Source organism: Bos grunniens, chromosome 8, assembly GCF_055505025.1.
Source record: "Bos grunniens cultivar Pamir isolate PY7600 chromosome 8, Bosgru_T2T1.0, whole genome shotgun sequence".
NCBI classification, from domain to species: Eukaryota; Metazoa; Chordata; class Mammalia; order Artiodactyla; family Bovidae; genus Bos; species Bos grunniens.
The window spans coordinates 70644041-70665133 of record NC_141172.1 but is presented as its reverse complement, the minus strand read 5'-3'; the positions used below and the strand labels follow the sequence as shown (position 1 = coordinate 70665133).

Sequence of the window (21093 nt, the reverse complement as noted above, 5' to 3'; positions counted from 1 at the left end):
CACAGCTGAACCTTGTGGATTTGCTGCCTTGGATTCAGGTCCACGCCTCCGTGTCTTGCCCCACACTGCACTGTCTGCATTTTCACTGCATATATTTTCACCAACCCAGGTACAGAAAGCTTAAGGTCTATGGATGAATGGAGTTGTATTGTTGTTGTTTAGGCACTCAGTCATGTCCAATTCTTTGTGACCCCCATGAACTGTAGCCTGCCATGCTCCTCTGTCCATGGGATTTCCTAAGCAAGAATACTGGAGTGGGTTGCCATTTCCTTCTCCAAGGGATCTTCCCCACCCAGGGGCAGAAGTCGCATCTCCTGCATGGCAGGCAGGTTCTTTACCACTGAGCCACCTGGGAAGCCCAACGGATGGAGTGGTCTACTGCAAGTAGCAAGCCTTGGTCTCTAACAGGAAGGGTTTGCATGGAGCACTGGATGGAAGACTTTCTCAGTCATGGGCAGAATGACAGGCTGGCCCCACCCCTCGACTATTCCTTCCTCTACTTGGAGTACAAATGGATTTGTCACAGAGGTGTCTGAGAGATTGACCAAGAAGCAAGGGAAAACATTTAGGCTCAGATTTGCCTCCACACTGACCTCCCAACACTCCCCTGGAAGATTTCCAAGCCATAGGATAGATGCAAAAAAGTGTCACAAATTGAGTAGAAAGTTATTTAGCTTTGACCTCTGTCTGCAGACCACTGGAAGAAAGAATGCTAAGAAGAAAAAAATGGGTCAAAGAAGTTTCATTTTCTTCACTTGCAAGGTGCAATGTTCACTATCACCTTGAAATAGAATTGCTTTTTTAAACCAAGGAGCTCAAAATAACACCTGTGTTATCTGATATAGCCCTTCATCTGCCCTGAACGGTTAGGTAGGGATGTGAGCCTCCCCTTTAGCACTGGGGCAGACTAGTTAATAAATAAAGTAGTTAATAAACCCTAACAAGTTAATAAACAGAATAGTTAGTAAATAGATCCTCCGCTTAGCACTAGGGCAGAGTAGTTAATAGTTAATAAACCTACAACCCCTTGATAGTTCTCTGCTAGGTAATAATAGGATGGTAAACAGAATGGTTTTATCACAGAATTCCTAAAATATGTAGAACCGTGCCAGTCATCTGCAAGCTCACTGGCTAAGTCACAGGTGTGTGACCTAGACCACAAATATAAATCATCCCCTTAAAAAAAGCATCCTGATGACCTGAAACAATCAATGGTCAATCTGACTTAGCCAGGATTCACACTTTTTTTTTTTTAATGTAAAAGGCATATCTCCTTGCTGGTTGGTTCGGGCGCCCTCATGTGTCTCAACAGAGTACTGTTCCTTTCTGTCTCCAAAGGGCATGATTCTGACAGATTCAATGACACACATTTCTTTGTACTTGTTTCAGTGTGCTCCTGTGAAACAGAAGATTGACAGGCTGCCCGAGGACTATGAACTTGTCCTCCCTGATATAAAGTGACATTGTAACTTAGACCTGAAGGGATGAGACACTAGTGTTCACAAGAGTAGAGGCTAATTTCAACTTGCTTGTCATGGTTTAAACGTGTTAGATTATCTTGTGTATTCTTTTTCCTCTTCCTGCCCCATCCCAAGGGGCAGTGCGCTAAGGATGCGTGGTCCTCCTCCACTGCGGGGGTCACACGACTGAAGAACCCAGAACTCCTTTTAGAACAAACAAATCTCAGGTGACCTAGCTCCATCATCTACCCTATGACCATGCATAAGTCATTCCTCTCTGGTCTCAGGCTCTTTCTGTGGGAGGAGAGAGTGAGGTTTTTTCTCACAGATAAGAAGCAGCAGCAGCACCATGCCCGGTGTAGAGCAGATAGGCACCAGGCAAATGTTAATTGAATCTAAACCTGTAAACTCCATTCCAACCCACTGGCCATATTAGATTTCCAGAAAACAGATATTCTTCCTCATCAAATACAACCTACGTGCATTAAGAAGTAGCTTGGGAGTTCATGGCGCACAAGAAAAGGTCAAACATTTCTCCACATTTCCCACAACACTTGACTTAATACCAAGAACTCAGTAATCCTCCCTAAACCAGTGGGGGTAGGGGGAGTTTACCCTCTTAATATAGTTCCCCCTTTCTTTCTTTGGCAGAGTTTAAAGCAGTCAGAGGCAATTAACAAGGCCAAGAATTTGAGACTGTCTGCACAGTAAACGTATCTTTATAGAAGGAAGAGATGATTTCCACACACCCGCCCCCCTATCTTCCTTCTTTTCCTCTCCTTCTTTTTCTTGAGATTAGGAAGCCATGACTGAATGGTCCTACAGTGCAGTCAGGCCTCAAGATTCCCAGAGAAGAATGACAGTGACACTCCAACCTTGTTTACGATGTCACACCGACCTTGATGAGTCTTGCAGTCTGTTAACCACAACAGAAACATTTACCAAGAGACCATGCTCCTGGGCTGCTCTCACCAAAAAGCCCAGAGCCATTCACCGCTCAGTTTTAAGCTAGCCAAATCCAACAAAGCCCCAGAGATCTTTGATGTAATCTTCTCACTGAATTCATGCCAGCCTCGCACGGGCACAGTCAGGGCACCATCACCCAGCCTTAGGTGTTGGCAGATTCTCCCACCCACTTCTGTGCACTTTCCCAGCTTGAGGGCATGGCAAAGGCTCCCCTCCCCTCCCACCTACTGCACCTGGGGGTGCCTCCAACTTGCACAGCCGCAGTAGGGCTTGGGAAGTTTCCTCATCTCCCTTAAGCGCATCACATCTTTTTGTGAGCTAAGTTACTACCTTAACAGAATCCCAGAAAGTGCCAGTCTAACAGAGATGCTAGATAGTCTTGTCAACTAAAATCCATAACCAATGAATGGGGAAGGGAAAACCCCTGATGTACTGTCATTAAACTAGGAGAAATATTTTTTTCCAATAAAGTTCTTATACTAATTGATAATTTCCATCTTATTTCAAACATCTCTCATAATTTTCCCCCTTTCTTTCCTACTGCTATCCTGGTTGTCCAGGACCTCAACAACACAAATTGATCTTACTAACTAGCTTTACAATCTCCATTCTTTTCTTCCTCCAAGCCATCCTAAGTACAGTCAAACGACCTTCCCCCAATGCTAATTTCAACACATTTAGCAATTCCTACTCAAGAACCCTTGACTCCTCGTTGCTTGCATGATAAAATTCAAAGTCTGAAATCTGATATTCAAGCTCTTTTGTATTCTTCCTTACTCCCCCATCCCAGGAGAAGTTACAAAGAAACTGGACATCACCTCCAGTGCTCCCCAGACTCTTCTATCATTCTTATATCAAAGTCTAATGCGAGCACAAGGACTGAGTACATTCAGATGTCCTTGAACTCTGGGTAAGAGATGCTATTTACATTAGGGATTTCTAGGTAGGCTTCAGCTTCCGCCTTTGATGTTCTCAAATGCACAGATGCACTAGTTATATGCAAACCAATATGGCTGCCCACCATTGCATTGCTTCATGTTATCAGTACTGTGAGATATTTCACACACTCAGCTAGGAACCTCCAGACAGATGACAATAAGTTAATGAAATCCAGAGAAACAATGAACCAACATCAGAAGATGCAAAACACACCCTGACAATTGTGGAACAATCTGTTCTGGTGGGAACACCAGGGTATGGGGAAAAGAATGGCGATGGTGAAAAGTAAGTCACCACCCTTCAAAGCCAGTAGGTTAAAACAAGGAAAGTCTAACAAGAGAAACAGTACTGCCTTTAACAAGAAAAAAATGGCTAAGGAGGTAGAGAATGTAGAGGATGAGAAATCCAAATCTTCGGGAAGAATATGCATCTGTCTTCTGGTTCTCCTTCTAGAAGAAAACACACAACTATTAATACTGTGTTGCAGTGCCGTCACACCAGACACCTATCACTCCTGCCTGAAGCAATAAAAACAACCTCTGAGATTTCCAGAACAAAAACATTTTTAAAAAATGAAACATCATGGCTTTTTCATAAATTCTGCAAAAGCAACAACAGCAGTTCACATCTTTCCTGCACTGACCGTTCCATGAAGCTTTGCCACATCTGTAGCCAATGCTGACCATGGCCTTCTCTTACCATACAAGTTTCTGACACCCTGAACCCTTAGGAAATATGACTGGGGTTGACCTTCTTCCCAACTTGACTATAAGCTTCTCAGTGATGAGAATCATTACTTTTCCTCCTTCTCTCTTCTCCTTTACCTTCCCCCACGCATCCCCTAAGCTCCCAGCCTAGAAGGTACTTGAGAAATACCAATACTGTCAGTTAATTTAAATTGAAAATGTTAAAAGAAATTTGAAAATTCCCTTTCTTTTCTCTAGATATTCCCTCTACCCTTAATTTTCTCTGCTCCTTCTTCTAGCAAACGTCATATTTTCCAAACAACCTTTTTTTTTTTTTTTTCCTTGCCAGGCAACCTATAATCACTCCCCACACTCATGTAGAGTTGATTCTTGGTTTGTGGTTAAGAGTCGGAGCTCTTTCTCCAATCTTTGTTTGAAGATTTGATGATTTACATGGAAGTCTTTGGCTCTGTTTTCTTACAAGATCATCTTGCCCGTCTGGACGAATCCCTGATGGCCCTTTCTCATTTACCTCCTTCAAATGTTTAAAGGTTGTCTTGCTTAATCCTTTCACTCCAACCCAGCCCTTAATGACCACCTTCAATCCTAACCATCAATCCTAAATCCTCTCCAAGATCATTAGCCTCCTTCACAAGTTAGGGACAAGCCTCAGTATTGCCTACAGCCCACTTATAAGAAAATATGAACTTCTATCCTAGGCATGGTTGTGATGCCACAGTAATTTTCTTATTACATATCAAGCTTATTAGCCCTTTCTCCAACACATGCTGGTCTCTTACCCCTTCTTCCCTGTCTTGCCCACCCCCTAATCCCTCTCCCCCCACTCAACAAGAAATGAACTGGTTTACCCAACAGGTTTATTCTTGCTTTGGCCAGCTTATTGTTTCAATGTGATTATGAAGTTGCTGGGCTTGAATACACAGTTTATTAATTTCCAGGCATTCACGATGTCTCCCTGTTGAGCAGAATATATGTAGGTATTCATGTGTCTAGCTGTGGTAACTAACACTCTTGGAGTCTGCAGTCTTGCTGGTAACAAAAAAGATGGGAGTCAAGGTTAATTTATGTTACTAGACATTGTTTTAGAGATATCAGGAATGCTAGACTCCAACTTTGGCATTTGACAGGTTGGAAAACAGGTAGAACAGGGTAAAAGGATTTGACCAGGGTCATAGAGCTGATCAATAGAGGAACTGGGGTGACAGCTCAGAGCTCTCATTTTCCAGTCCACCAGGGCCCTTATCCTCCTACATGTCCCTTTACAAAAGCTCATATATGTGAAAACTCAGGATGGATGTCCACATACAGCCAAAATGCCTTGCAGACCTGTGAACACACTTACACTGAGAAGATGGGGAGGTACTATCTACGTAACTTACAACACTGAGACAGTGCTATGAAAATTATAGTAAAACTGCTGTAATGAGCTTAAATTCGAATCCAAAGAGACCCCACTACTCATCCTGCCTGGATTGCATTCCTTCCCATAGCACACAGTTTTAAAAGATGGTTAGATTTCCCAAAGCACCTGGTTGAGTTCATCATACGATTTCCCTTTAATTCGACCAACACAAAATCATCCCTGAATTCTGTGAAAATAGCTTTTTCATACATCTCTGCACACACAGTCACACACACGTATAAAACATTGGCAGCAGGTACTTTTAATTTGCTGGAAAATATTTCTAAGAAGTCAAACAGCTCTAGCCCAATGAGCACGCCCTCCGATTGGCTGGCCAGACCAGCTGAGGGACCTGATTGGTCCCTGATCCTGAGGACCGATAAGAACGGCTATAAAATCCCTGGGTGCAGCTCTGGGCCCCCAGTTTGCAAAAGCCAGAGGTGCAAGAAGCAGCGACTGCAGCAGCAACAACAGCAGCAGCAAAAAGCGCCAGCGGAAGCAACATCAGCAGCAGCAACAACAGAAAAATCCTCATCAAATCCTCACCTAGGTTCTCAGTGTATCCAGATCCACATCTTCACTCAAGCCGGGAGAGGGAAAGAGGAAAGGGGGGGAGGAAAAAAAAAAAAAACCCAGCAACTTAGCGGAAACTTCTCAGAGAATGCTCCAAAACTCAGCAGTGCTTCTGGTGCTGGTGATCAGTGCTTCTGCAACCCATGAGGCGGAGCAGAATGATTCTGTGAGCCTCAGGAAATCCCGGGTGGCAGCTCAGAACTCAGGTAAGCGGCAAACCCAGGACCGGTTTCTCCCGCAAGGAGCTGTCCTCATTTGCCTCTCGCTTTTGCAACTGTGTCTGTGACGGCTGATCTTGATAATAAATGTGCTGCATGCCTGAAGGCAATAAACTGCCAGTGTAATCCAATAGCCTTAGGAAGTGGAGCTCCTTTGTTTAATAAATTGCATGCAACTAACGAAGAAGCTGGGCGCTCTGCTGAGGGTATTTCATTGCATAAGCCTAGCCTGATTGCCTGAAATCTGGCACGTACCCTCTTGGTAGGGGGGGGAGGGGGGTGCGGGGGGAGGGGGCGGGGGAGAGGCTTGAATGTTGGCATGCTTCAAAGCGCTCTCTATACTTTCCAGAAGCCGAAGCTGATCTTGAGGTGAGACGTGACTTGTCTGATGCTGCTCCTCTTCCTTCACCCTAAAGACCCCATAACTTGACTTCCTCGGCCCTTCAGGGAACACACAGAAAGCTCCCTCTGCAGAGCGATTTACCGAGCCATAGCCCTCCAGTCTGACAAATTCAGGGCAGATTTATAGAAAACCCTATACATCCCACCCCCACCCACCCCGCACCCCGCGACACTGCTCCTTCCGTCTGTCTCTGCTCTCTCAGGGCTCCATTCAATCCCCACGCAGCCCCTTGGCCAGGGAGCCCCCTCGTAAAAAAGTATCTGTGAAAGGTAGCAGCTATTTCTCCAAGGGGGCGGGGGTCTCTCTCTAGTCCTGACTCCCGGAGCAGTCAATTGTGTATTATCTTAGCCTCTAAAGGAAAAGAGTCCTCAGGAAGCCGGCATTGACACCTCTGCCTTTGGACTTGGCTTGTCCATCTTGCTTGCCTTCCATGCCGGCTCGCTCTCTCTCTCTGCCCCCACCCCGCCCCGCCCCGACCGTCAGTAAAGATGGGCTCGCAGGTGTTGGACGCCGCTCCCCTCGAAAGAGCACAGGTCCCTGCCGAGAGGAGGGCTTTGGTTCACTTCCTTTTGTACTTAGTTGCTATAGAGATGCCGTGATTCACAATTCCAGCTTGCCTAAAACAATAGCAACCCTAATGCATATTAAAACTGCTTTAAGCAAAGTTATAATTTGAACCCGTGGAAATATATAATTAGGGAAATGACTTGTAACATCCCAGAGGCTGCGGGGGGAGGGGGGGCCGGAGGGGGGGGCCGGGGGGGAGGGGCCGCCTAACCGAATCGTGCTTTTGATCTCAGAGGAGACTCCTATGGTATGAAGGCTGCAGATCATTTCTCGATGAGCTGCCTGCCAGAACACCCCCCCCCCCGCTTCTGTAGGAGAGAAATTACTTTTATGGGAGATCTTATCCACAATGTAGAAAGCCTCATGCAAGTTCTTTGCGGTTTTCTTTCCGTCTTGCACAAGGGGGTGCCTTGGCCTTGTTATTCTACACCTGTGTTTCTCTCTTTTTTAAAAAAATGGCTTTTAATATGAGAGATTATACATACCTCTAAGCACTGTCCTATGGAGGGGGGGGGGGGGGGGGTTGGGATGAAACATGAAAGGATCAGATTTCTTTCCGCCAATAGGAAGGTAAGTTAAACGCCCTAAATCAGAAGGGTCTCCAAGTGGACTCCTAGCAAGTTCTTCTCTGCCATTTAGGCCAAATGTCCATGCTTATTGGGGTTTCCCTGGTGGCACAGATGGTAAAGAATCTGCCTGCCAATGCAGGAAACACGGGTTCAGTCCCTGATTTGGGAAGATCCCCTGGAGAAGGAAATGACAATCCACTCCAGTATTCTTGCCTGGAAAATCCCATGGACAGAGCAGCCTGACAGGCTACAATCAGAGTGTCACAAAGAGTCAGACCCGATTGAGCACGCACACGCACACACACATGTCCATCCTTATTACCCTGGAGTGTATTTTTTTGGAAGCCAGATAGACTCCCTGGCCCTTCCTCCGCCTAAACTTGTCCACCCATCACTGCCTTCCCAGGCTTTCAGCCTTTAGGACATGACCTTGGATTCTGCAGAGTTCCTTCAAGAACTGTGCATGCCTGATCTTCCAATCTTACTTCTCCGACCACCAAAACTGTATGGGATGGTGAGACCAAGAGTATGCCTCCAAGGGAAAACTCATTCCCACTCCTCCATGTGCTCTGGTTCTTATAAGCAAAAGGAGTCTGCTTGTCCCCTCTCTTCTTCATCCCCCACACCACTCTGAATGGGTCTTTTTGGTAGCCCCATCACAGACTCCCAGGAGAAGTTCTTCTCACCCCTTTGTCTTTGAATTTTGCCACCACATCACCATGATCTGTCCAGAGCATCCTCACCGTTTGACCCAGATTGGATGGATTTGTATCTTTCAGCTGAAGTGATTCGCTGCCTCAACAGCGCGCTGCAGGTTGGCTGTGGAGCTTTTGCATGCCTGGAAAACTCCACCTGTGACACAGATGGGATGTATGACATCTGTAAATCCTTCTTGTACAGCGCTGCTAAATTTGACACTCAGGTAATAAGACCTTGACCCCTGCTCCCACTGGCTATATGTCATTAACGGTGTATGAAACTATTGTTCTTCGGACCGTCTTGTAGGGAACCAGCTCTGCTTCCCAGCCTCCCTACTCTAAATTCTCATCTCTAACGTGTGTATACACACACACACACACACACACACACACACACACACACACACTGTGGGCTAAGAAATAGGTTCTATATAAACCACTCTCCACCCACTCTAATGCACAATTGTAACACGCTGACAGAGGCTGTCTTATAAGGGAGGGGTGATGAGCGGAAAATCTTTGCTTCTTCAAGAGGAAATAAAAATGTTCTTCTAACAAAGAAGCTCTTCTCACTATATAAGCCAGCATACTAGCTTGCTTGTTTGTTTGTTTACTAGCTTGTGGTTTGAGTTATCAAATCTCAATCCAGAGAATACAATCTATTCTCTAAGAATACTGTCTATTTTTAGGCTGCAGAGTGGTTGGTTATGGTTCATCTCTTTTTGTCATCTCATTTCATTTCTATGGAGCTCAATTCTCAAGGTAGTCTAAGGGAATAGGGATTAAAAAAAAAAAATCTTGACTGCAGCCTACAATTCTCTTATTACAAGGACATTTAGAGGGCTGGCTTCCCTGGTGGCTCAGTGGTAAAGAATCTGCCTGCGATGCAGAAGATGCAGGAGATGCAGGTTCAATCCCTGGGTCAGGAAGATCCCCAGGAGGAGGGCATGGCAACCCACTCCAGTATTCTTACCTGGAGAATGTCATGGACAGAGGAACCTGGCAGGCTACAGTCCATGGGGTCATAAGAGTTGGGGGTTAGAGTTATGGGTTAAGGGTTAGGGTTAGAGACAGTGCCAAGGCATGCCCCCTTAAGTTCCACATACTGTAGGCACTGTCCTCTCTGTTCAGCTCAAGCTAAAGTTTGTCCTCTTGCCCCCCTCCTTCCTCGGCAGGGAAAAGCATTTGTCAAAGAGAGCTTAAAGTGCATCGCCAACGGGGTCACCTCCAAGGTCTTCCTGGCCATTCGGAGGTGCTCTACTTTCCAGAGGATGATCGCCGAAGTCCAGGAGGAGTGCTACACCAAGCTGAACGTGTGCAGTGTCGCCAAGCGGAACCCGGAAGCCATCACGGAAGTCGTCCAGCTCCCTAATCATTTCTCCAACAGGTACAGATGAATCCACTTTTTGGCAATTGTGGGGGAGGAGGGAGTGGTTGACTGGCAGAGCCAGATACAGAAGGGGTTAAATTGCCACAATCGTGCTCTTATTTTAGCTTGCAGTCTTCCCAGCTTTTGCAGGAAAAAATATGTTTGTGATTGTCTGTGACAGCTTAGGCAGCCCGGATTTTTTTTCACTGTTGTAGGAAAGTCTTTCCATGCATCTAATAGAAAACTTCATCCACAGCATCCCTGGGTGCATTGCCTTGAAGGGAATTATGAAGTTTATGGAAACAAGCTTTTGAGACATCCAGTTGGGCTGAAATCGTGACTAGGCAAAGTACAGTCGGTCATCATGAAACCTTGGTCAAATGTCATCAACAGACTTCTAAAACTGCATGTATTTTGAGTCAGTCCGAAGTCCCCCTAGATATTTCACTGGGTATCCCAGAGCAAGCCACCTCCCTTTGGCGGGACTCAAATTTCCTTTGGGAAAAGTGAAATGGCTGGACTAGATGATTCCCATGTTCCCTTCCAGGTCTGTCATCCCATTCTTCTAGTCCAGGGTTTCCTGGAATGGTTTTCTGCTGATTCCCTGGATCCCTGAGCCCAAGCCACTGAGCTAGTAATATCTGAGCATCACACCCTTCTGCATCCTTGACTCACTGTCTTTACCAGACAGGAGTGAGCACCTAAGACATGAGATGGCAGGCATGCTCATTTCATGGCCTAGAAAGCTTTCTGGTAAGACCTGGGCTTCATCATCCGTGATCAAGTTCAGAGAGGTTCTAATGGGGCCAGCATGGAAGTATGGCAGGGACAATGCAGACCAGTCAAGTTCGGCCTCCTGTGATGCCGCACAGCCTAAAACTTGACTCCTAGTCCTGAAGGACTATTATTCTCTGATTCTCCAGTCAAATTTGCACATATCACAAAGATCAGACCCTGTGGGTTGCTCTGACCACAAGACAGCTAACACAGCCTTACCAGATTGATTTCCTAGCCAGAGGCTGCCTCCCTTCTTCACAGAGTCCTTAATAACCTAGTCCTTCTGGGGCTAACCATTAAGTTAGTCATTTATACATGGTAGCCCTAGTGGTAAAGAACCTGCCTGCCAGTGCAGGAGATGTAAGAGACACGGGTTCAATCTCTGGGTCAGGAAGATCCCCTGGAGGAGGGCACGACAATCCACTGCAGTATTTTTGCCCAGAGAATCCCATGGACAGAAGAGCCTGGTGGGCTACTGTCCATAGGGTCACACAGATCAGACATGACTGAAGCGATTTAGCATGCACACACGGAAAATGGAAAAGTAGCTCCTCCTTAGAGAAAGGCTGAGGCCTCTGACATTAAACTTTGTAAATTTCTGATTCACCCTGACTACAGATCACTGCACTTCAGAACCTCATGTCAGTTTATAAAAGTCATGTGTTCAGTCTTTGGACGTGACCCTGTCATGGTCCTAACCGATGTTCTGAGAACAGGAAAGTCAAATTCATCATTTATCTCAAGTGGCCTGTCTCTTTATATTGACCTTAGTCTTAATATTCTTAGGAAGATTCTTATTACATCTGGAGAGGGGGCGGGGGGGAAAACAGTCTGATACTTGGAGATTCTTCACCCTAAGGAAAAGAAGTAAAGATTGCTAGGTTTGACAGGCGCTAGGGACCAGGGGGCTAATGGACATGAACTTGAGCAAATTCCAGGAGATAGTGGAGGACACGGAAGTCTGGCATGCTGCAGTCCATGGGGTCATAAAGAGTCAAGCACAACTTAGTGACTCAATAACAATATCAAGGACCAAGTATGTGTTTGTGTGGTAACTGGGCAGGAATATGTTAGTACAGCCATTATCGGTTTTAATCTTTAAGGGTCCAAAGACAGTTCATAACCTATAACATGGCATATGGCCAATTTTGAGACACTACTCATGTCTCTGATTCAACTGAGGTAGCGTCTTTCATTATGAAGCCAGAGCTCTTAGAGAAAGGAGAATATAGATTGTGGACTGGTGATACTAAGAATCTAAAAAGAGACTAGAAATAGGAGTTTTTTGATTTAGTTTTTTTTTTTTTTTTGGCCACACTGTGCAGTATGTGGGATTTTAGTTCCCTGACCAGGGATGGAACCCACGACCCCTGCAGTGGAAGCTGAGTCTTAACCACAGGACCGCCAGGGAAGTCCAGTAATAGAAATGTTTAAGCAGGCCATTATTCTTTTCAACAGATGTCTTGTTCTCACCTTTAGAAAGTGGTCACACAGAATCTGGTTATCATCCTCTGTCATCTTAGAAGAATCACCTTTATTAGGGAAAACAGTCAGTCTCTTGAAGACTAGAATCTTCCATGCAACTGTACCTTTCCCCAATTATTTGACTTCAACTGGCTAGTATTATTCCTGCTCAGAACTAGAGATTTCCGGTTCCATGCTGGGCTCTGGTTTGCTCTATTTAAGCTTCTCACTCTCCTGCCACATCCTGCTTTCCCAGCCTCTGTCCCACCATAGATACACAGTAAGTTGTGCCAACTGGCACAGAATTGTGAAAGGAAGTAGTTACAGGTTCATTCCACCTTCCTGTGACTTATCTAGCATGAGATTTGGGCCTGGGAGAATCCAAAAGCCTGTGACTGGACCAGGAGCCAGAACAGGGAACTTTTCCATGAGAGAAATGCGCTTAGAAGAGGAAGAATAGCTGGAGTGTCCCCCTGCCTGGATTTGCACACTATATTTTCAATAAGGAGGGAAGATGGCAAAATTGATCAGGCAGGTTGGGCAGCTGTGAGACTTGAGAAGAAATTGGACCATTCCAGATCCAGAGTGGGAAAACTGACAAAGCTTCCAACTCTCTAGGGCATGGATAGGGAACAGGAAACAGAAGAATAATATTGATCAAGGGAAACAAAGGACTATTTATAAACCTTCACACAGAATGTTCCTAGGCAGTATGTGTGTATTTGGGTAAGCATGGCTGAAACAGTAGCTATGGAGAATATCTGATCTTATTCTTTACCGAGAAAATAAAGTCACTGATGGAATTTTCAAAGGGGAAGCAAGAAACATGCTTTAAAGGGTACTTCCAGGCTGAGGGGAGAGGAGGAGGTCTTCCCCGGTAGCTTAGTGGTAAAGAATCCCCCAGACAATGTAGGAGCCACAGGAGACGCAGGTTCAATCCCTGAATGAGAGAGATCCCCTGGAGGAGGAAATGGAAGCTCACTCCAGTATTCTTGCCTGGAGAATCCCATGGACAGAGAAGCCTGGCAAGCTACAGTCCATGGCATCGCAAAACATTGGATACAACTGAGCGACTGAGCACACACCCATCAGGCTGGGTAATCAGAATTTTACCCACCAAATCTTGGGAGTACCTCCCACCGCCTCACCCGATAAAGATGACAAAAGGAATCGTCTTAAATTGTTTTAACTCTTCCTACAAAGGATGGTTCTTAAGCAAATTTGAACTTTTTTTTTGTTGCTATTGTTAAATTGAGAAGGAACGTATATATCAAACCCCAGAAACAAGTCATAGCTAGAAATGACCATAAAGATTATCTAGGCTAACTGTCTCATTTTGGTAATTAAAGAACAGACCAAGAGAGGGGGTGACTTGCTGAAGGTCACACAGCTAGTGAATGACAGTGTTGAGCCTAAAATTCACACAGCCCTGATCCAAGCTCTTTGATTTCCACTTCAAAAATGGCAGCAGGTAAAACCTCTAGGAGATAGCCACAGTCTAAAAATGGAATACCAAACAGAATACAATAAATGTAGCCCCTGGTGATCAACAATTGAAGTTGTGTGCATTCTCTCCTCAAAGAGAAGGCACATCTCACCAATAGCTATAGTAACATCAAGATTTGATACAAGATGGTGATCCAGAAATACGTGACAAGGGCTAAATCAACTTTTTCTGGAGACACGATTTCTTCAGTAACCTCACTGAGGTGGCTTAGAGATAGGAAAGATCTGTCTCAATCACTAGAGGTTAATGCCATGTTCCAGCCCTTAATGAAGAGGTGTAGAGTTAACCTTTTGCTTGCTCAGGCAAATGGTGTAGACATAAAGGCAGTCTCGTAGGTTTCCCACACTTGCAGGAGCTGCTGCTGGAGCCATGGACATTTTCTATTCGAAGGCACTCTCTTAGCCTACCCTTGTTTAGTTAACAAGCTCCATGGGAGAGGCTAAGGGTAGATTTGGGGGGAGTTGCTAAGAGCAGTCAGGCTGGCCAGGATCATCCTCAAGAAGCATCAAGAACAGGTGGCCTATTGGGGTTAGCAGAGAAAGCAACAGTAAAAGTAGGTGTTTTCAGAGTTGGAGAGCAGGTGTCTGGACAAAACGGGACCAGAGGAACACATAAATGGCCTTAAAGAGGTAAGGCTAGTTGCAGAAGCTTAGTTCCTTTACTGGTGTTGGACTTTTCATCCAGACTAGAGTCTTCAGTGTTGCCCTAAGGGAAGATCCTCTTTTCCAGCCCATTTGGAAGACCATTAAGTGTGAACAGTTCTTTCTAGAAATGGAAAGATTAACTTCTAAGTTATACAGTCCATGTTGCAGGGAGCGGGGGTGAGGGAGGGAGTGGTGGGCAGGAAGGTGAGGGGTCACAAACCTTCTTCTCTAGGATCTAAAACACCCTGTGAAATAGACAAAGAGATCCAGGGAACCACATCCCAGCAGAGCACAAGAGATGCCTGGGGATCTATGTGGGTGTGTAGATGTCTACTTTGTTCATACAAAGTAGTCTATTCTCACTTTTTCCAAAACCACTTCTCTCCCCATTTCCCCATCCAAGCGAGATCTGCTTTGACTCATGTGCTTTATAATTCCGAAGGGTTGGAAAATGTGTCTCTGTGCCAGGGAGTCCCAATTTTAACAACAGCTGGATATAATCCTCCTTCACGGAAGAGGTCGAGCCAGGACTGTATCCAAGACCCAGACACTTTACTCCCTGCGTCCCCAGCTTCGTTCTGCTCCCTCACAGAAGGGTGATGGCTTTGCTTCAGTGCCCACATTCCACTCTATTTACTGTACATCCTTGAAAGGACCTCTGGAGGTGGGAGGAGGGTTAAGTTATTCTGGAAAGATGTTTGATCCTGTGTTCTATGAGGTGAGTTAAAAATAAACAGGTTTCTTTTCATGGAAGATCGTGGCCCAGCAGTCTTAGGGCTCCTCTGAGAAAAGGGTCTCTCTACGTAAATACTGCAGACCACCATCATCAGGGGGCTTCCCAGGCGGTGCTAGTGGTAAAGAACCCGCATGCAAATGCAGGAGACACAAGAGATATGGGTTCGATATCTGGGTTGGGAAGATCCCCTGGAGGAAGAAACAGCAACCCACTCCAGTATTCTTGACTGGGAAATCCCAAGGACAGAGGAACCTGGTGGACTACAGTCCATAGGGTGGCAAAGAGCTGGACACAACTACAGCAACTTAGCACGGGCCATCATCAGGAGAGTCCTTTTAGTGAGCACAGAACTGATGGGTTTGACAACTGCCTCCTCAAAATGGAGCAGATGCATCCCAATTCAAACTGGAAAATACCAAAACTGTCTTCCCAACAAATAGGACCAGTAATTTATATGTGTTAAATATTAGACAGTTTACTGACAAAAGGTCAATGACAAGGTTCAAGTGTGTTCTTGATGTCATAAAAGACTCCTTTTTTGGTAATTTCCATGCTGTCTAACTCACAGGTACTGATTTTTCAAAAACCTGCATCAAAGGGAATATTACCTAAGAATATTTGCTGTGTAACATTTACACAATTGTTTTCACATCTTCTGCACTGCCATCTTATTCATGGAAAAATGTCCTATGACTAAAATGATGAAACCATATTCTTCATGGAAAAAAAAAAATATATATATATATGTTAGTTTAATCCTTTCTGAGCCACAATGATTAGCCACAGTATTTCAGATGCTTCAAGAATTCAGATCAAAGATGAAGGAAATTTATAACAAACACGAATTTTTTTGTGTGAAACTTACCAGAAGACATACAGATAATTTTTTCTTTAGGGAACCATGACTTTGGAAATAACTCTATTTTGAAAGCTTCATTTCCTCAATGGCCACAAAATAAATCAACAGATAGACAGTGAGCAGGCAATATGGCCCTAGGACTTGGGCACATGAGGAGCACAGAGAATAAGGACACATATCCTGCCTTCAGCAAAGCTTACAGTCTAGTCAGGAAAACAAAACCATCAGCAAACAAGTGATGGTCACCAAATATCTAAAAAAACATCCCCCCACCACTCAGCAAAAGTTTGAGTGGTGTGAGAAACTTCTTGAAATGATAGAAGCAAGAAGCATTAAGGGCCTCCAGCCTTTCTATGTAAATATCCTCATTGCCTGGCATTTGGTCCTCTCACTGCACTATCCCTTTGCAGGAAGACTGAAAATGACTGCGACAATAACCTTCAGAGAGGCTAGCCAAGGGATGACAGGGAACTCAGACTGAGTAGAAAAATGCATTAGATAACTGAAGACAGGGATCCCCTTTAAAAATTGAAATTTAGGGATTTCCTTGGCAATCCAGTGGTTAGGGCCCCATGTTTCCACTGAGGAACATGGGTTCCATTCCTGATTGGGGAACTAAAATCCCACAAGCCACTCAATGTGACCAGAAAAAAAAAAAAAAAAGAAATTTAGTCAGAATATGCACACATACCATCAAGAAAAAGAAAAATTGCAGAGTCACCAAAATAACCGTAAATGCTTTCACGGTGTGCAGTGACTATTGACATATAAGTGTGAGTGCTGGGTTACATCATCCATTTGATCAAGTCTTTGCTTCTACGTCTAGCCCACTGGAGGGCTTCTCTGGTAGTTCAGTGGTAAAGAATCCGCCTGCCAATACAAGAGATGCAGGTTTGATCCCAGGGTCACGAAGATCCTCTGGAGGAGGAAATGGCAACCCACTCCAGTATTCTTGCCTAGAAAATTCCATGGACAGAGAAGCCTGGCGGGCTACAGTCTGTGGGGTCACAAAGAGTCGGACATGACCGAGCAACTAATCACACACTAGCCCATTGGATGACCCGGGACAGTCACTTCAGCTATCCTACCTTAATTTCTTCTCTGTAAAAAGAGATGATGAAATAATCGTTAAATTACCTTCACAATCCCCATCTAGCTCCATGATTCTGTTTCTAAAGATTTTATAACTCGCCATGAGCCCACTATTCAAAGTACAATCTCAATCTCCTAAGCACTAAACATGAATACAGAACCATCTTTACTCTGGGTGGTAACTCAAGGCAGCGCATACACTCACACTAAGAAGATGCTGCATGAAAGTTAGAGGCAAAAGCCACCTTCAACTGATGCTACCCATGGGTGTTTGGTCTGGCCATTTGGGCTGGGTGTTGGCTGCAGCCCAGATGAAAGCCAGGGTCTTGCCTTGCTCTCACCGAATGACCCCTCTTTCCCAATGCAGATACTATAACAGACTTGTCCGAAGCCTACTGGACTGTGACGAAGACACAGTCAGCACCATTAGAGACAGCCTGATGGAGAAAATCGGCCCCAACATGGCCAGCCTCTTTCACATCCTGCAGACGGATCACTGTGCCCATACACAGCAGCGAGCTGACTTCAACAGGAGGCGTGCCAATGAGCCACAGAAGCTGAAAGTCCTCCTCAGGAACCTCCGAGGTGAGGTGGCCTCTCCCTCCCACATCAAACGCACCTCCCAGGAGAGTGCCTAGCCGGGGAGAGGCAGTCACAGCCTCAGCAAACTACGATCGTTTTAAGGGTGTTTACGCACCAACTTTGAGTGTACTGTGCCTGGTTTGATTTTTTTTTTTTAAGTAGTTCCTATTTTCTATCCCTCTTCCCTTAAAGAAAAATTGCATGAAACTAGGCTTCTGTAATCAATTTCTCAACATTTTGCAATGGCGGCATTCCCACCAATAGAACATATGTGATCTCTATGCCTCTCCTCGGGAGAAAGTGGCCTCTTTTATCACTTCCCTCCACTCGGTCTTTTCCCAGCTCCCCTCCAACAACTCTCAAACACAAAACATTCACATAACTCCCCAGACATTGTCATTTGAAGATGCGGAGCCCTTTAGAATGGTTGCCCCAGTAGAGTTAGCTGATAAGAAGCAACTTAATTTAAATGCATGTCTTAAACCAATGCTCATAAAGATGCTCAGTGGAATTCGTGTTATGAATCTGTGCTGGCCATGGACGAATATGAATGTCATATTTGAGTTCTTGATCTCTCATGAGCTAGTGTCTTATGGTCTTGATCCTCAATGTCTAATTTCCTTCCCAACACATTTACCAAATTGCTCGAGCCTGGCTCTCCAACCAGACTTGGAGCCTGCATCTTCTTGCATCGAATGAAAAACAAAAAGCTAACATCTCTAAGTACTGTAACTGCTCAGAGCTTTAAAAGTATCTTTAACAATTGTCTTAAAACCAGAGAATCTTAAGGTCTAACTGTGGAATATAAATAGGTGAAAACTAATGTACTGTACATAAATTCCAGAGGACTCTGCTTAAACAAAGCAGTATATAATAACTTTATTGCATATAGATTTAGTTTTGTAACTTAGCTTTATTTTTCTTTTCCTGGGAATGGAATAACTATCTCACTTCCAGATATCCACATAAATGCTCCTTGTGGCCTTTTTTATAACTAAGGGGGTAGAAGTAGTTTTACTCAACATCAAAACTTAAGATGGGCCTGTATGAGATAGAAAAAAAAAACAACAGGTTTATCTGAAGGACCCCAGGCAAGATGTTAATCTCCCAGCCCACCTCAACCCAGAGGCTACTCTTGACTTAGACCTATCCTGAAACAGCTCTGTCACATCCAACTGAGAATTACAGGAGCCAGAAAGAGCGACCCTTTGAGCTTGGGCCACTTAAGAGTGTGATCCGGCCTGCTATGCCTTGGGAAGTGGCAGTTCTTGACTTGTCACCGTTCATCAGTGCCTGGTTCTCTGGCAACATGATGATGGGGTAGGAGGCTTTCCATGAACTCAATCAGGAATGAGTCAATCAGCCTTTGGGTCTTTAGTTCGGGGGACTTGGGGCTGAGGGGGTATAAGTAACCCTGGGTTGTCCAGCCTTAATAAACTCCTCTTATTACATTTTTGTCCTGTAGCACGCTGCCTTGCTGAAGTAGTCCTGGCAGCCGGGCCATCTCTGTATAGGATTGCAAAAAAAAAAGAAAAAAACAAAAAAAAAAAGAAAAAAAAAAAGAGGGAAAAACAGAGCTGGCGGTTTGATCCTTTCTGCCATGATGTTTACAAGATGGCGACCACCAAAGCCAAATGATTAACCTAGCTATGAACAACAGTAGTTTCTCAGGGTCACTGTCCTTGAACCCAACAGTCCCTTAGGAGCGTCACTGCCCACCAAAGGTCAACGTCGAGAGAGGAAGAGGGAGGAGGGGTAGGACTGTAAGGGCCACTCCAAACTCGCTTAGGTAGAAACCACTGGTGCTTGACTCTCACTCAGATGAACTTCCTATCTGTCCGAATCAGAGTGGTAGGGATCCTGGTGGGAGGAGGGAGGGCACATCTCCAGAAAAACGAAAAGCAATACAACTTTACCACAAAGCCTTTAAAACCAGTAACGTGCTGCTCAAGGACCAAGAGTGGATGCACAGACCTAGCAGCTGCACAAGCGGCTGCTTTTGTCCCCACACAGCCTCTCAGCGTGTTGACATCAGATTGTTAAGAGCATTTTTATACCCAGAACTGCCCCATCCCCAGGTCCCCAAACATATGGACACTGCCTTAGCCTCTTGGAAATCAGGTAGATCATATTCTAAGTTGATTCTCCCTCACCCTCCCTCCACCATCCCTCCCCACCCCAAACCTGCCCCCAGGCAAGGCTGGCTTCTCCAAACCAGAAAAGCTATTCAAGTTTTGTGTGTTATGTCCATTTCGCACTAAGCCAGGATCCCAATGCAACAAATAGTTTATGAGTATTCCTAGCGAAATTCTCTCTTAACTTCAGTCCAGTGGATTCTCTTTGATTTGCTGTGACCTCTTCAAACCGTGGTACCCCCTCCTTTTCTCCCCACAATAATATTTATATATGTATCTATAATACATATATCTACACATACGGAAAGAAGCAGTTCTCACAATATTGCTAGTTTTTTGCATCTCTTTTCCCTCCATCCTACTCCCTCCAATTCCCCCTTCAACTTCCAAAGCTTTGTCTTGTGTTTGCTGCACAGAGTGATTTGGGGGGCTGACCTAGACCAGTTTGCATGATTCTTCTCTTGTGATTTGGTTGCACTTTAGACATTTTTGTGCCATTATATTTGCATTATGTATTTATAATTTAAATGATATTTAGGTTTTTGGCTGAGTACTGGAATAAACAGTGAGCATATCTGGTATATGTCATTATTTATTGTTAAATTACATTTTTAAGCTCCATGTGCATATAAAGGTTATAAAACATATCATGGTAATGACAGATGCAAGTTATTTTATTTGCTTATTTTTATAATTAAAGATACCATAGCATAATATGAAGCCTTTGGTGAATTCCTTCTAAGATAAAAAATAATAATAATAAAGTGTTACGTTTTATTGTTTTTTTTCCCCTATGTCTTTCATTGTTATTCTTTAAAAATTTCTTGAATGAGACTTTCTGAACATGAGGTGAATGGCTGATTAGTTTCTTTACAGTTGCTGATGAAGTGCCAATATGTGGATGAACATAGTTTAAAGTCAACATTTTCCAAATCCCCTTAAAAACATTTAGTGGCTCCCATTACCTGCACAGTAAAATTGCAACCCAAACTCCTCACCACCCTAGAGGAAGCTTTATAGTCTGGTGCTGCTTCGCTCTCCAGCCTCAAGACATACCTTCTGTTCAATGGAGTCTATTCTCCCTCCATGACCCAGTTTGGGAACGGGCTGTGCTCTCTCTCCTTTCCATGCCTTTATTTATGCTGTTCTCACTTTCTAGATGTTTCCCTCCATCCTTTGCCTAGACAGGCAGCACCTTTGCTTCTCCAGTGTGTTCCCAGCACTGGAAAAGCATCCAGTTCATAGGATACCCTCAACACTTTCAATGAATGATTTAGAACAAATCAGAAGAGGGGAAAAGACACTTGAATCAGTGGGGCAAGGGAGGCAGATAGCTCGAGGGTGATAAGAATCCAGCTCCAAGACCAGACTTCTGAAATCTGAATTCTGGCTCTGCCATTTGTTAACTGCGTGGCATCAGATAGGG

General features: G+C 44.6%; 1 protein-coding gene across 1 annotated transcript; it reads left to right on the top strand.

The window, feature by feature from the left end:
• The first annotated feature begins 5896 nt into the window (after nucleotides 1–5896).
• STC1 (stanniocalcin 1) lies at nucleotides 5897–20461 on the top strand. The gene is made up of 4 exons (XM_086416471.1): nucleotides 5897–6253; nucleotides 8584–8726; nucleotides 9678–9889; nucleotides 17318–20461. The coding sequence occupies exons 1-4, from the start codon at nucleotides 6136–6138 to the stop codon at nucleotides 17586–17588; spliced, it is 744 nt and encodes a 247-aa protein (XP_086272597.1). The 5' UTR covers nucleotides 5897–6135; the 3' UTR covers nucleotides 17589–20461.
• The last annotated feature ends 632 nt before the right edge of the window (nucleotides 20462–21093 follow it).